The sequence below is a fragment of the Microtus pennsylvanicus genome, chromosome 12 (assembly GCF_037038515.1).
Source record: "Microtus pennsylvanicus isolate mMicPen1 chromosome 12, mMicPen1.hap1, whole genome shotgun sequence".
NCBI classification, from domain to species: Eukaryota; Metazoa; Chordata; class Mammalia; order Rodentia; family Cricetidae; genus Microtus; species Microtus pennsylvanicus.
The window spans coordinates 69,653,048-69,669,163 of NC_134590.1; the positions used below are offsets into that span (position 1 = coordinate 69,653,048).

The window sequence follows — 16,116 nt, forward strand, 5'->3', positions numbered from 1 at the left end:
GGACTGCTATGGGCATTCCCCAGCACAAATGGGAAAAACAGATAGAAGGCACCAGGCCCCAGCGTTACACATTCCCAGCTCCAGGCAGGAGGCTTCCAACCAACCCTCAACATGCTACAGCTTCATAAAGGCCCTGATCTAAATTCACCAGTCTGACCCTTGTGAGTGCCTTCAAATCCCACAGTGTCAGACACGTATACCTGTCTGACTGTGGGGTGCGGGGTGATGGTCACACTGTAAGCAACAGCATCAGGGCTTTGCTGAGGTAGCCATGAACATGCTCTCTCCACCCTGACCACACTCACCTTCGCCATCGGCACTCATGTTCTCGTAGGAGTCCCACCGAATCAGAGGGTCTGCTGTGTTGTAGTCCACGATCATCCCCTGGTCACTGTAGAGATGCTCGGATCCTGTGGGGGCACAATAGGTGTGTTAGCCTTAGCAGAGCCCAGGGCTTCAAAACGTCATGGGAAATTATAATACGTGAGTCTTCGGTTTAATGGTTCTTTCCTACCTAAATCCGTAACAATGAGCCTGGTAAAAAAGTAATAACTTCCTAAGCAATTAAAAATGGAGTTGGGGCTGCAGAGATGGCTCAGAGGTTAAGAGCACTGACTGCTCTTCCAGAGGTCCGGAGTTCAATTCCCAGCAACCATGTGGTGGCTCACAACCATCTGTAATAAGATCTAGTGCCCTCTTCTGGCCAGCAAGCGTACAGACATACAAAACACTATACATAATAAATAAATAAATCTTTTTAAAAAATGGAGTTAAAAGCTATCATGTAGCGAGGCGTGGTAACATCTTCTAATAATCAATCTCAGCGTTGGGGAGGCTGAGGTCAGATGATGAGGACGTCAGCCTAGACTGAAAAGTGATTTGTGTTCCAAAATAATAAGAAGGAAAAAAGTTATAATTGAAATGGACATAGGCGCGAGGCTTGGTGACAGACAGGAACATTTCACTACAGTAGTCAGGATAATTCTCTCTTATTAAATGTATTTTCTGAAACACAGACATTCAGTGTACTGTACTGTACTGGCAATCCTTTTTTCAAACACCTCTTCCGAGGGGAGAAGCAATCATTTGGTACAACTTCACAGGTGAGCGGTGAACCGTCAGGGACACCAGCAAGTACCCTGGCCTGCAAGGGCTCCCTAATGAAGATCCCACGCGAAAAGCAAACTTCCTTTCGGTCTTTTCCAAATGAGAGCTAATGTCTCAGAGTCGCCTCCCGCTTATTATCCAATATGTTATTTTAAGAAAATCATTTAAGATCAAGCTTAGCAGTAGGGCACGTGCCTAGACTACATAAGGCTCTAAGCAACACCACCATGTATAATAAAAATTCCCAAGTATGTGCCAAGATGGGAGGTATTACTAGAAGCTCAGGGTGCTCAGAACTGTCTCCAGCCTGAGTTAGAGTCTGGCTATGTCCTGTCAGCAACCTACCTTGAATCTTCTCAGGTGTGGCTGAAAAGACCAATTCAATCTTGCCGTAGTCAGGAAAGCGGTCATCTGAAAAATGAACACATCACACTGTAGACACCTGAGTCTTCCAGCCAGCCCAGCCAGGGCCGCACACACAGAGCGTCAACCTCTGCCTGGTTTCTCTGAGTTGTTTGCCCACAGATCAACTCTGTTTCTCTTACGCTGGCAGTCTCTCTGCCAGCAAGTGGGGAAGAAGACAGGGAAGGACAGCGCTTCTGACACCCCGCAGGGCTTCATCCACACACCTTTACAGGCACTGTCCAGCTCCTCCTTCCCAAAGAGCAGTCCATAGCCCTGCACAGCTCCAGTGTGAAACTGCAGGCGGAAAATGACATCGCGGGTGGCCGAGCGGAACTTCTTATGATAGCACTTCACCTGGTCAAAGAGAGGACGAGAAAACAAGGCATGGCTGAGGGGCAGCGCTCACTGCTTAGCACAGGACTGTGGATGGTGTGGCCCCAGGATAGGAGTTTCCATTGGAAAGTTACATCTTAAGATGCCATGGGGGGCAGACAGTTATCAGCACATCACTGTCCCCCTTTGCCCTCCATGTTATCTCAACAGAAGGAAAATCCCAAAAGACCACAGTCCTTTGTCCTGCCATGGGCCACACCCTTCAGACAGGGGGCTGTGCTAGAAGACATCTGTGGTCTCTAGTCTCGATGTCAACAGCTGACGGCGTGGACACTTCCCTTTCATCTAAAATCTCCATTTCCACTTAATGCCTCTTGGTTCTCACGCCATGGAAACAGTGGTTAGCACTGTAGTCTTGTTTGTTGAGTATAGGCAAGAACATGGGGGATGAGGTGGGGGCAGGGGGGTCACAGACAGAGACCCAAACAGACAGACAAGCACTGGTTTTGTTTTCTCTACCAGGTATCCAGGGGTCTTAGAGGTGGCGTTTTAAAGGAAGCGCTAGAATGACATCTGTGATTCGAACAAAAGCTGAGGCTTCTCCACCTCAGGTGCAGCTCAAGCCACCCTGGATAACTATGTTGACAAGCAGGGTGCAGACACGAGAGACAGACTGTGGCAGGAGTGTGTTCCTGGTGTGCCCCGTCCCATCTTGCTACCAAAGGCCTCCCAGCATCGGGCCATAATGAGGAAGAGGTATAATATGCCACCTCACGCAGGTGGCAAAGTAAGAGCCGCAAGCCAGCAGCGCCTTGCCAGGGTCTCCATGGGTCCCAGGCCGACTGAGCTGCTCTCAGCTCTAAGATCACAGTGCCCAGGGTGACACACCAAGCCATGGGAGAATGTGGTAGGTAGGCCTGCCTACACGGTGTAGATACTTTCCGTCAGAGACCCTTTGTGGGGAAGGATTGCTGGAAAACACCACACTTCACAATGCTAAATGGAAAGCTGGCACAAATCGTCAACACCCATCACCCCGGCAGGAAAATGTGCAGGTGACAGCTGGGGCATCCTCTTACCATAGCTATACCCCCACCCCAGCCCCCAGAAACTCTAGAAAACAGAAAGCCAAGAAGCCTAGGCAGGAAGGCTGGGAACCACAGCCCTTGGGCAGACCTACAACTTGTTTACATTGTGCTATCTACCAGGAAACAGTCTGAAGAAGCAACAAAAACGCATAAACAAGCCTGCAAGGATGCTCCTTGTGGCCAGACCAGCACAGGTTCTCCAAAGCCCAGGCAAGGACCCCAGCTCCACTCTGCTGGGCTTCAGGCAAGGACCCCACCTCTGCTGGGCTTCAGGCAAGGACCCCACCTTTGCTGGGCTTCAGGTAAGGACCCCACCTCTGCTGGGCTTCAGGCAAGGACCCCACCTCTGCTGGGCTTCAGGCAAGGACCCCACCTCTGCTGGGCTTCAGGCAAGGACCCCACCTCTGCTGGGCTTCAGGCAAGGACCCCACCTCTGCTGGGCTTCAGGCAAGGACCCCATCATCTCCAGTTGTGTGGTACAGTCCATCTGCAGCTATCTACTGAGAATCAGCAACGACGACCAAGAGCCCTGCTTGCTTCCCAACATCCAATGGCATGCTGGCCCCAAGTCTCCTACTCCCTGTGCCAGAGTCCTTGACTCTTCAGCAGGACTCAAACCCAAGATGGTCCTTGGAATCAAAGACATCCTTCCAGAATGTTCTTCTGGGCCCTCAGGTCTCAACACTGACTTACCCTTCAGTCCTTCTAGCCAGGGCTGACTCCACATCGCCCTCCAACCCTGTTTTATTCTCCACTGGCTGCCTTTGAGGATGAGAAGTAACCAGGGGCAGGGTGGGGATGGGAGAGGAAAAGCCAAGCCCTTTTCAAGGCAGTCTTGTTTTCAAATTGTATATACATTTAGGAGTACAGAGATGTGCAGGTCAAGGTCTCAGAAGTCAGGGCAGGCAGGGGACACAGACCTAGCTGGGCCTACCGAGGCACATGCATTAGCATTAGAGTGGGTGGGGACTTGTTGGGAGGATGTGGCCTGTGGACCTAACTGGGTAAATACAGGGACATCCGGAGATCCCAGTCCCAGGAACAGGGTGACCTAATGCAGCCACAGTTATTTTTGTTCTGCTCCCCTTCACTCACTCAAGTTACACTCTTCTTCTCCTGTGGTCCCCTCCCCAGTCCTTCCCTCTTCCCCACAGCCTCAGTGTCCTGAGTGCACCTTCTTCTCTAGCCATCACTCAGCTACACACAAACACTTTGACTCACAACCCAGGCATCCCAACTCTGTCTGAGCCAGGCGTGGGAGGAGGATGGGTATCCACAGGTTGGGCAGCTCTCGAGCACCTTGGGCCTAGTGTGATCTCCTGTTTGCAAATTCTTATTTATCATATCCCAAGGTCACAAATCCTCCTGAGGCTGTGGACTGAGCAAGCTGTTACTGAACAGTGCCACGCTGCATTCCTGGGATCACTCCTGTAGGGATTCTGACATACGTCCATGGACCAATGGGAACAACAGCACTGCCCCTGCCTCATCCTCATCCAGGCATGAACACCTGGAGAAATCTCAGGACTCCCCACAGACCCCAGCACCACAACAGGTCAGACTTGGAGAAAAGGCCACCTGTTAATCAACACCCTGATCTGGTGACACTGACCACCACAAGGTCCACTCAGTGTATCACTCTTTGTAGCATCAGTGGTCAAAGATCAGAACTGTGTGCGGCACATGTTGAGTATAAAGTTGACATGGGTCCCAGTGGCTGCTCTTTAAGATAGAAAACATTTTATAATGATTACTGGGAGGTCTGAAACCTCCCTTTGGTCCTCACGGTTAACACATGCTGGAGTCTCCACAGAACGTTTCTAGACTGCCCTGGTCCTCTGCTTCGGATTTTACAACATTTCCCTTTGAAACAATTCGATGTGGTGGGCACAGTTTGTGGCAAGCACGGCGCTGAATGATGAGGACAGTCCATCACCAGCTGTCACAGACCCCCCCCTTAGGCACCTAAGAACATGTGCACCGAACCCTTCAGGGACGTTCATCCTCTGGGGACCTTCCACTCTCTAGCTGTAAGACGGATAGCAGAGGCTATAGCTAAGAAGTATTAAGAAAGCTTGCAAATCTAGCTCTCTGTGACAGCTCCATGGTCAGATGTACGCTATCCCATCCCTACTTCAGACTACTACATACCCACAGATTCAGTCCCTCTCCAAGCACACACAGGCCTTTTCCTCATAGCCATTCCCTAATCAACAGAGAGAACTATTTACATGGTGTTTATGTTGTATTAGCAGGTGTGATGAGCAATCTAGAGATTGTTTTAAGGATGGGGAAATATACATGAGCTGCGTCCAAACACTAAGCTATTTTATATGGAACTTGAACATCTTCAGGTGTTCAACATCCAGGCAAGTCCTAGAGCTAATCCCACATGCATGCCGATAAACAACCGGGTACGTGATATTATTTAATAATCAATGTAAAAGTAGGGCTTCTGCAGAGGGGTTCTTGGTGCTCAAGCCTGTTGTTAGTGTTGACGGTCATGGAAAGGCCTGCATGGTTTTCTCCTTGTGTTGTCTAAGTAAACAGTCTGGAAACCTTGACCTAATCTTGCTTCCTTACAGTTGCATGAAGATGCATCTGCACCCTCAACTGGATGCTAAGATGATGGGGTCCAGGACTAGGTGAAAAAGCTGAGTCCCCCAAGCTAAAGGCAGGTACCTAAGCCGAGTGTGTTTGGAGCACACGCCTGTGACCACAGCACTTAGAAGGCTGAGGAAGAACAATGCCTGACGGGGACTACTCAACTCTTAAAGACAGTCAGTTCCCACCCTCCTCCCCATGTGCGAGGCACTGCCAAGCGAGACCCAAAATCCCTCCTAAATCCTCTAAGCAAAACAACCAGAGTACAAGGGCATCACCAGGAGAGACAGAAGCACCACTCTGGCCCAACTCAGCTTGGTGGGACTATCTAGGCTAAAGGTCAAAAGAGCCTCCATGATCTCCCTAGGAGCTGAGTGTGATTCCGGACGCTCACAACACTGTCGAAGTCGTAAGCGAAAAGCAATGAAAAATGAGCAGACATTGCTGCAATGAAAACACACCGGAGATGGTGGAGCTGAACGGGAGCACGGACGAAGACCTGGGAGCACGGATGAAGACCTGGCCCGGTTCTAGACCCACACAGCATAGCAAGGGGAAAAGCAGAACATTGCAAACAAACACGGTCCGTTGATACAAGAGCGAGAGAGACATCCCTCTTCAGGGCCTCTGCAGGGGGTGGGGGCAGCTGTGGAGGGACAATTCCACTTTCCCTCACCACACACAAGTGCCCACTGTAAGAAATAACAAGCAACAGGGCTATTTGCGCAGCCTCTTGAGGAAGCTTCACCTGTGCTCACAAGCCCAGTCACCGGTCACGGAGCCAGCAACCATAAAGGCAAGGTACAAGTGGCTGTGGTTTGCCCAGGCAGGGCAGCAAGATGGAACATGCCAGATGGAGAGATGTTTACAAGCCCTGGACCAAGTGCTGAGCCGGGGAGGGGGCAAGCTGGCTCAGGCCCCAGGCTCCCTGCCAGGTTCCTGGCAGGTCTGAAACAGTGTGAATTCCTGAGCTGGTTACATAAGCTACAGGCAGCCTCCCTAAGGGAGGGCCTGGCACCTGACCACAGCGTACTTTGTGGCAGGATCACAAAATCTGACCTTTTGTGAAAAGCACATTTATAAAGACCGGTGGGTTGGCAGTGCCACTGAGAAAGGTCAGAGGGACGGCCCAGAGCAGATACATCTATGTCAGCTTTGCTGTCGCCAGTAACAGCGCCATCTGCTGGCTGTAAGTCAACTGATAATAGAGAACTGTTTCCCAAGAAGTGTTTCCAAATCACTTAAAGCTGATTCTGGCCATTCCATCTTTTGGACGTGATCTTTGTTATCTTTCCCAACTTGTTTCAGTGCAGAGGGGAAAAAAAAACAAGCAAATGTAACTGCACACACGGTAAACATTCACTGAAATGCTGAGGACAAGGTGCTTCTTAGATGGAATAAGGTGAAAGACCACTGGGGAATCAGTCATCCACCAATAAAACATAAGGGCGACTTGCTCATACAAAGGGCCAGTGAAACCGTACACACTGGGAGGTGAATCGAGACACACATTTTGTGCCCCTTGCAGTGCTTTGCAAGTTGTGGTGGCTGCCAGGTCCCTTATGAGCAATGAAGCCACCTGCACACCTGTGCAGGTGTACACTCCATTCACACAACAGGACACACCGGGCAGTAATGGGCAGAAGTCAAGACCAGCACCCCAGAGAGAGCCACGGGGCTGCCTCATGCTTTGGATGTCTAGTTGGCTCATTTAGAGATGGGCAAGGCAGCAGAGGAGGAATGTGGTAAGTCCTGAGTCGCCAAACCCCAGGACGCAGGACAGATGAAGACAGTGGCATGGCTCGCTACCACGGGAGCAGCGCCAGCACAGAACATGTTGCAGCATCTTTTCTTCTGCTGAACTCCTGAGGTGGGAGCAGCAGCATGGGACACGTGAGCTATGGCGCAAGGCATAAGGTCTGAGAGTTGACCGGGGCACCTGATCTTATACCCTCTGGGCCTAGCACAGCCCACCAGGTATGCCGTGGTCATTGATACCTGACCAGAGGTATCAATGTGATCAGAGTGACCATTTTCCACTCGGACTGGAGTTCAGCTCACCTCTGTGCACATAGAAGCCTGAGTTAGTTATCTGCCCACTCAGTCAATCCCGCACTTGCCTTCTAAGCTCTGGGAGTAGGCTCTGAGCATGTCTCTACAAATTTCCTATACCACCCAGCTTGGACCAAAAGCTACAGGCACTGGCTCACCAGGGAAGGCTCGTGATCAACCCCAGCAAAGGTGATGATCACCAACAGCACTGGAACCTACTGTCAATCACACCACACACGGAAGCACTGGAGCCTACTGTCAATCACACCACACACAAAAACACAGGAACCTACTGTCAATCACACCACACATTGAAGCCTGTCAATCATACCACAGACAGAAGCACGGGAATCTACTGTCAATCACACCACACACGGAAGCACTGAGCCTACTGTCAATCACACCACATACAGCCGCACTGGAGCCTACTGTCAATCACACTGTGCATGGAAGCAACGGAACCTACTGTCAATCACACCACACACAGCCGCACTGGAGCCTACTGTCAATTACACCACACACAGCCGCACTGGAGCCTACTGTCAATCACACCACACACAAAAACACAGGAACCTACTGTCAATCACACCACACATTGAAGCCTGTCAATCATACCACAGACAGAAGCACGGGAATCTACTGTCAATCACACCACACACGGAAGCACTGAGCCTACTGTCAATCACACCACACATTGAAGCCTGTCAATCATACCACAGACAGAAGCACGGGAATCTACTGTCAATCACACCACACACGGAAGCACTGAGCCTACTGTCAATCACACCACACACAGCCGCACTGGAGCCTATGTCAATCACACTGTGCATGGAAGCAATGGAACCCACTGTCAATCACACCACACACTGGGGTACATGCTCACTTGAACGGTAAGCGATGCCCTTTCATATATATAAATCAAAAGCCTCAAGGACCTCAGAATGATAGTTGGACTTCTAGCCTCCAAAAGCAAGAGAAAAGAAATCCTTGTGCAAGCCGCCCAGTCTGTGCTGAGGTCCCTTCAGCGTGGCCTTTCTGGCAGGACACAGCAGGCTAACAGTGCTCTCCGATTTCTGACAGCGAGCTGACCTCTTAGCATGCGCTTCTATGAACTGTGCAAGGAAAAATGACACTCTGCGATGGAAAAATCCCCTCGCCAGCTGCCACGTCTCCCACCCCCTATCTGATAACACTGCAGAGAATAAACGCAGAGTACACAGAAAAGAACTGTAAACACAGGAAGCGTAAATCAAGCCATAACGCAATCCTAAAAATATTCCATGTGGGGCATGAAAAGGGGTGCAGGAAGGAAATCGTCTTATCAAAAGCAAGTATCTCTTGTGGAAAGATCTAGAACTTCCTGTGTGCCAGCACTTTGATGGAAGTGAGTCATCCGTGGGGAGCTGTAGCATGAAGTTCGCATCCAGAGCCATTCAAGCCTGACTCTCAGATGTTATGCTCTCCGATTTCCAGCAAGGCTGGCTTCTTCACCACTGGGGCTCCCCTGTCCCGTCACGTCCCCACCCCCATGGAGCAGCTATCCCCACTTCTTACAGAGATTACCTGCAGCTTGTCAGGAGCAGCACGGATAATGGGGCAGGAGGGAGAAAGCTGGAAGGGGGCTGCCACTCATCTGGAGAAGGCGCTGCTGCAAAGGACCTTAACAGGCCCATGAGGCAAGCTCACAGACCTAGCACCATGGCTACCATGGGTGGAGCGGATGCCACTACTGAACGGTCTGTGCCCAAGTCACCCTTCTCTAAGCCTGGATTAGACAAAAGGAGGACCAGGAGGTTGGGGCCTTGTCAGAAACGAGCAGGGGATACTAGTGAGGAAGGACAGAGAAGCTCCTGAGAGGCCATATGCCTGGCAGGAAGCAGCCAGGGAAAGTGGGGAGATGGCAACCTGTGTTGTGGGTTAACTTTGTACCCCCTAAACCTCACGGGGGCAGTATGAAAATGTGGGAGTTCTGGAACACGGGGAGATCAGGAGGCCAAGGCCCTGTGAATGTCACCAGCATCCTCCGAGACTCCAGATCCCCTTCCTGTAGGTGAGTACACAGGGACATGGTGCCCTTGCAAACAAAAAACCAGATCCCCACTAGATATGGAACCTGCCAGCCCTGGACATCGGACCGCACCAGTGTTAAGTATCCGTGAGGACCCACGTAAGCACCGTGTAAGCATCGTGAGAATCCATGCAAACACTCACGAACACCCACCCATGTAAGCACCCCAGTGCAATAGGATTCTATGGCAGTAGCCTGAACAAAGAGGCGGGGTCTGCACTCACAAACACTGCCAACCAGAACAGCCCTTCTTCTGGATACAAACTCAACACAAGCCTCATACTGAAACGCAGCTGCAACAAACTTCAACATCCCTACCTGCTGCTCTCTCGATCCCAGCAGTTCTCACTCCAGCTCTCCTAAGGGTCAGCGGAGGCTGGCTCCTGGCTTCCATCCCTGGCTGTGCTTCATAGCTAGGGGAACACCCAGGATAGGCCCCATGGCTCCCGGGTTCACCCAAACACCCACAGCTACCCACTTTCTGCTTCGAGAAACACCTCATGTTAGGCTGCTTCTAGTTCTGAGGCCAGCACTGCTCTCCAAGGTACCTTGTGCTCACTGGGGCTGCAGCTGTCCCTGCCCTGGTCTCTCCATTTCAGTGATTAGAGAAACTTGCACACAGAACCTCACAAGTCGTATGTGTTATAAAGAGAGGGGGCCACTCTTTGTGGAGATATCCTATATGTTATCATAGCATTGATTCCCACCCTTACTCAATGCCTCCCTTACCACAGGCCTGACCACCACCACCACCCCCAAATGACTGGACTTTCAAGTTCAGGTTGGAAATTAAATTTTTATGAAGGCTTCATACCTAATCAATTCAGACTTCCCACGAAGGACCAGAACAGTACAGTCCCCGAGGTGAACAGCTTCAAGTAGTCCGCTTACAAAAATAACTGTGTGGCCATAGGTCACCTACGAGGTAAGAACTGCCTCTAGGTGGCCTCTAGATGTCCTTCCACATTGTCATTTGCCCAGCCAGTTGGCAAATGGCAGCAACCCACAGGAGCACCTTCCTGAGCTGGAGCAGCAGCCAGCTCCGCAGGACACACAGAGCCAGGACAGGCCAGGTCCAGGCATGTTCACCAGTAAACATCCCCCTCACCCATGCCAAGCTCCATTCCTTCCCTGTGTCACCTGATTTTTCTCTAAACCACCTCAGTGGCAAGTATTTAGGTCCCACCCACGGACCCTCTACACCGCCCCGCATCTCCTGCGCGGAGCCACGTTCCAGGGGTCAAGGTGCATATAGTGTTTACTGGGGCCTGTGTTCTGCTTATGTCGCCCACTATGGGGCACACAGTGCAGGGTAGGGTGCCTAAGCAGGGCTCCTCTAGAGGGGAGAGGGGATGGCCGATTAAGGTTGAATGACCACCTCTCTGATAGTGACAAAGGCTTGAAATGCATCAGGATGACATAATGTTGTCTGTCTCCCATGCTGTGCCCTCTCAACACCCACCAGGCACTGTCCTGGAAGACTGATGGGGACTTTGCTCCATTCGTGATCACAAAATTTAAACATGGTCCTTCCGAGGCAGCGGCCACAGATCCCAAAAGAAAAGGGCCAGGCATATCTCTTTCCAACACAATGAGCTTCCTCACAAAGACAGACCTATTAAAGGAAGGCCCACCCTGGAGCATGAGGTCAAGCTGCCACGACCTTCTAGAGCCATGCTCTTCCAGCCAAGCGCCTCAAGGACCGTCAAGGGTATCTCAGAATCTCCTTAGCCTAGGCAGCATCTTAAGGTCCCCTTCTGCAACAGAGCTTATGTCCCCAGGATACACCTCCAGGGCAAAGAAATCACTCTGTATTCCTGTCCTTCCTGTGTCCAGTGCTAAGATTGGAAAAAAACAAATAAAGCCCAAATGAAAGAAAGAAAAAAGTAAGACAAGTGAGTAAAAATTTCAAATGTGATGGGGGAGAGGTGAAAAGAGAGGAAGGGAGATAAAGAGGAGAAAAGAAAAAGGGGAGGGAGAAATGTAAGGAAAGACAGAATGGCTGGGGAAAAAGACAAAAGGAGACTGGAAGGAAGACAGAGGGGGGAAGGAGGCTGGAGGAGTGAAGAAGCGCATCCCAGAGGATCCAGCCTCTGCACGGACACGCTCTGGTCATAGAAGAATCTGAGGCTCATGAACAGAAAGCTCAGATGGAGGTTTAGCATTGCTTTTTCTGGGAGTAGAGAAGTGAGGAGCTTCACACCAGGCCCCCGTCATCTTCCACGTCTCAGTTTCCCACCATTACCACGGCTCATAAAGAGGCATGAGTGTCAGTGCATCTGTCCAAGAAAACGGGGAGGTGCCCACTCTGGGAGTGTCATTCATAACAAAATGCAAGACAAGCTCCGCAATCACCCACCATCTCAACAGAGTCGGTCTGCCAAGACCACGAACAGATCGTATCTAAATTATTCTACACATGTTAGAAGCTGTGCACATGCCTCGCAGGCTTTCAGACAAAACCTTTTCTAAAATTCCTGTATGCGTAAAGGTTCTTCTGCATTCAAGACAAGCAGGAGGTGGAAAAGTAATGTTTGGTCTCCTCCAAGAAACAAAATTATCTTGAGAAATCACTGTTTCGATCATTAATCACGCTGTAAGAACACGAGTTATACGCTGCACTCTGGCTCTTGATATTTAAACTCTGGGAGGCCTGGGCTCACACAGGTCAGGCAGTGGGATGCTCAGCAGGGCTGAGGCTGAGTGGGAACCCTGCATAGAGCCAGCAGCTCTGATAGAAAAGATGGGCAAGGACAGAGATTTGTCACTGTTGCTAAAAATATTATCACTCACAAATTAAAGCCCTTAGAGGGACGGCTGTTTTTCTTTTCCCGTTGGTTGAAAAGGGAGTAGTCATAAACTGGGTGATTTTTTTTCCTAAGGCAAAAACCAATTTTCCTTCCGGGTCACTATCCTGGGTGGGTGTGGGCCAGTGCTACCCACAGGGGTACTCACCATGATGTCACCCTTTAGCAGCTGGGCCGGCTCTATAGCAATGCGGATCCTGCTGGGGTTTTCAGGGCCAACGTTGCTTCGGAGGAACAAGAAAAGAGATCGTTACAGAGTTTCACGATGTCATGACCACAGTAGCACACGCTGAGAAAATGGCAAGAACCGGCACAAACAGCCCAGACTCCAAGCTCAGCGGCTTTACCTTACAGAAATAAGTCAGCTGGTTCGAGAGGGCTGAGTTGGGGAGAGTTAGTCTAGCCCCATCACAGCCCCAGGCTGGAAAAGTCACACTCAGGGATATCTCAGCTAGGGACAGACCCAGCTTCTGGGGCAATCTGAGGATGCAATTTCCACAGTGTCATGGCGGGGGGTGGGGTATTTTGAGCCCAGAAAGGGGTAAAGGGTCTTTGTAAGTGCCAAGACATTTTCTGCCATTCTCATAGCTAAGTGCTAGCTATATGAATTGCTAATCAAACTCAGAGAGCCATAAAGGTTCTGAAGATATATATCCAAAACACAAGCGAGAAAGGAAAGCCCCAAGGGACTTCGTCCTAGCACTTCCCAGTGTATCCACTTCCAGACAGTAACAATTCCTCTCCCAACCTGTTCAGTCCCTTAATGAAACCAACTAGAGACTAGGGGACCAGGCCCCTCTCTCAGCAGCAGCTTGAACACCTCCTTTGGGCTCTCAGCATTACCGGCCCACCGGGTCTGCTTCTTCTTGTGGGAGAGACAACTCATTTCACAACCAACCCGCAAGCCACCCTACACACCCGGCACAAGCCACCCTACACACCCGGCACAAGCCACCCTACACACCCAGCACAAGCCACCCTACACACCCTACACACCCGGCACAAGCCACCCTACACACCCTACACACCCAGCACAAGCCACCCTACACACCCTACACACCCGGCACAAGCCACCCTACACACCCTACACACCCGGCACAAGCCACCCTACACACCCGGCACAAGCCAGGCACTTACTAGATCCCCGACGTGTACACGGGCTGCATGGCTTGGTAAAGCTTCAGAAAAGGCCGGCAGGCTGAAAGAGAGGCACGTGCCAGGGAAAGAAAGGATTATTAACCCACGCACAGACATCCCAACACCAACGTAACGTGCCTGGACCTCCAACCAGGGGACTACTTCAACCAGAGGGCCGTGGGGGCTCAAAACCAACATGCAGCTCTGTAAGTTCACCTTACTCCTAATGGCGGGGGACTACAGGCTACGGATACGACCAACTGATGAGTGCGCACCTACGTAGAGGCAGCCAGGGAGCAGAAGATGGGTCCCGCCCTGAGACACGTGTTGGGAATACCTGCCTAGGACAGGGGCCAGGGTCTATGCTATATGCTATAAGCCCCTACATGGAATAGGGAGACAGGATCCACGGGAATGTGCTATGGAGGAAAAAGAAAGGACCCCAAGTTAGGGGATGGTCAGCCATGCTGGCTTCTCTCCATTTTGCCAAGCTTAAACACAATTGAATCACAGAGCTGCTGAGAAAAAAAGACCCTGGCCTAACCAGACTTCCTGTACCTGGGTCACGGGGCTATTTGTCATCCCTTCACGACTGCCTGTCCCAGTGACTGACGACTTGGTCCCACCTTACCAAGCTGGAGCTCTGCCCGCACACTGGGGCTGCACACACACCCAGGAAGCATGGGTAGAGAATCTAGAGGCTATCTGAGGAAAAGGCTTCTAATTTAGGACTCCAGCCTGGGATGAGAAGTCTCTTACCTCCTCCGGTGTCAAAGCTGGGAGCGCCATGCAGGATGACGAAGTGCAGGAACAAGGGTGAGGCGTTCATCTTCATCGCCCCTGACAGTAGCCCGCTGAGAAACTGTACATACCTGCAGAGGACAGCAGCTAAGACTCCAGAACTGACTCCCAGATGCTGGAAGATTCGGGAGCAGGCAGAGGGGAATGAGAACTGCGTCTGGAAGCCCTGGGGACACCTTGTCCCACTGCACACAAAAAGTAGCAGTTATCCCATGCTTGAGAGTAGGGGAGTCGCTGCCCGGCGGGAGCTCCATCCACAGCTCTGGGAACGGTTGGCGCTGGGTCATTTATGTATAAGCATCTCTTTCACACGGACACCCACACCTGGGAGGTCTCCTCACCTGCTCCCCAGCCAGCACCTGAGACAGAGTCACATTGCACAGCCCCAGCAGCTCATTCCACTCAGGGCTCCCACATAAGCCATGAGGAGCAGCTACTCCCAAAGGCCCCTAAACTCTGCCCTGTCCACACGCATTTCCTGAGTCCCCTTGTCTCAGCTGAGCACAGGTATGCCCACGGCCAACCACACACTTTAATGTGATTCTGCCATAGGAATTCCAAGCACTGACCTCAGGCACCCAAGCTGACCTTACAGAAATGTCCACACCCTTTTGCACACACGGCAGCCAAGAGAGAAGTTTCTACACTAAGCGTGTGTGATCTAAGGTACTCGTGAGGCATGACATGACAGCATGCCCGGAGTGTGAGCTGCTCCCGAGTCACACTCTGATGCTCCCCTGGCCTCCACTTTCCTTCCCTCTGCCCTGCATACCTGTACCCTGCTCCCGTGGGAGCCCAGAAGCAGTCAACCCCCTAAGGCCCCTGACAGCACTTCCACTATAGCCAAACAACCTTCAGCAGAACCTGCAACACCTCTCTGGGAATCTGCCCGCCTTCTAGCCTTTCTCCATCATGGCACTGTATATACTGAAAGGGGGAAGAAAGCGAGCAAGGAGAGATCCCAAGCATGCCATCGAATTAATAGTCCATGCACCAAGCAGGAAGCAGGAAGCGGCTGTCACCAATACAGGGACACGGGGTCCTCATACCTCCAAGCCCCTGGATCAACACAGTCATGGGCTTCATCTTACAATAAGAAAACACTTTGAATGCCCACTGGAGTGTAGACTAAATCCCTTGTTTACTAGGTGAGTTTGGAGGTAAAATAAACCAAACAGAAAACTTACAGTGTTTTCCCAACTTAGGGTCTATCTTTTCAGAAAGTTTTAGAATAATTCACAAGTATTCTTTTCACTGTATGGAAATTAACAGTGACAGACGGGGGTAACAGTGTCCCACCGTTCTAGTGGCAGACTGTTCTTCTTGTTAGGATGAGGGCAAACTCTCACAAGTCACAAAAGCCTGAGGTCCCTACAAACTCCCATGGGGGTCCAGCCAGCACACTACTCCGTGAGCTTACTCTGACAGCAATGTTTCCTGATCTGCTGTGTGCAGGTAGAGAAAGGAGGCCCGTCTTGTGACCCATTACCCGCACCCTGAAGGGGCAGAGCTCACCAGCTGCCTTGGCTCCGTGGCCTTGAACAAAGGTCATGGACTTTCACCCAGGCTCAGGATGGTTTCACCTGAGACCTTGTTTAGGACAGCACTTCCCTATTCCCAGCATTGGGTAATCCTGGACACCAGGAAATGTGTGTTCCTGGTTCGTCTTCCCTGCAAGGGGACTCAGTGACACTCCAGACCTGGCCTGGCGTGG

The 16,116-nt window shown here is 51.2% G+C and overlaps 1 protein-coding gene across 7 annotated transcripts in view; it reads right to left on the bottom strand.

Annotated features, from left to right (window-relative positions):
* Tns3 (tensin 3) overlaps positions 1-16,116 on the bottom strand; it is a 232,056-nt gene that overhangs the window by 92,487 nt on the left and 123,453 nt on the right. For all 7 annotated transcript variants that reach the window (XM_075944308.1, XM_075944307.1, XM_075944310.1 and 4 more), the window contains 6 exons: positions 14,361-14,473; positions 13,602-13,662; positions 12,613-12,688; positions 1,737-1,866; positions 1,453-1,518; positions 306-410 (listed from right to left, as the gene is read on the bottom strand). In XM_075944308.1, coding sequence (XP_075800423.1) covers positions 306-410; positions 1,453-1,518; positions 1,737-1,866; positions 12,613-12,688; positions 13,602-13,662; positions 14,361-14,473 — 551 coding nt within the window. The remainder of the gene's footprint in view (positions 1-305; positions 411-1,452; positions 1,519-1,736; positions 1,867-12,612; positions 12,689-13,601; positions 13,663-14,360; positions 14,474-16,116) is intronic.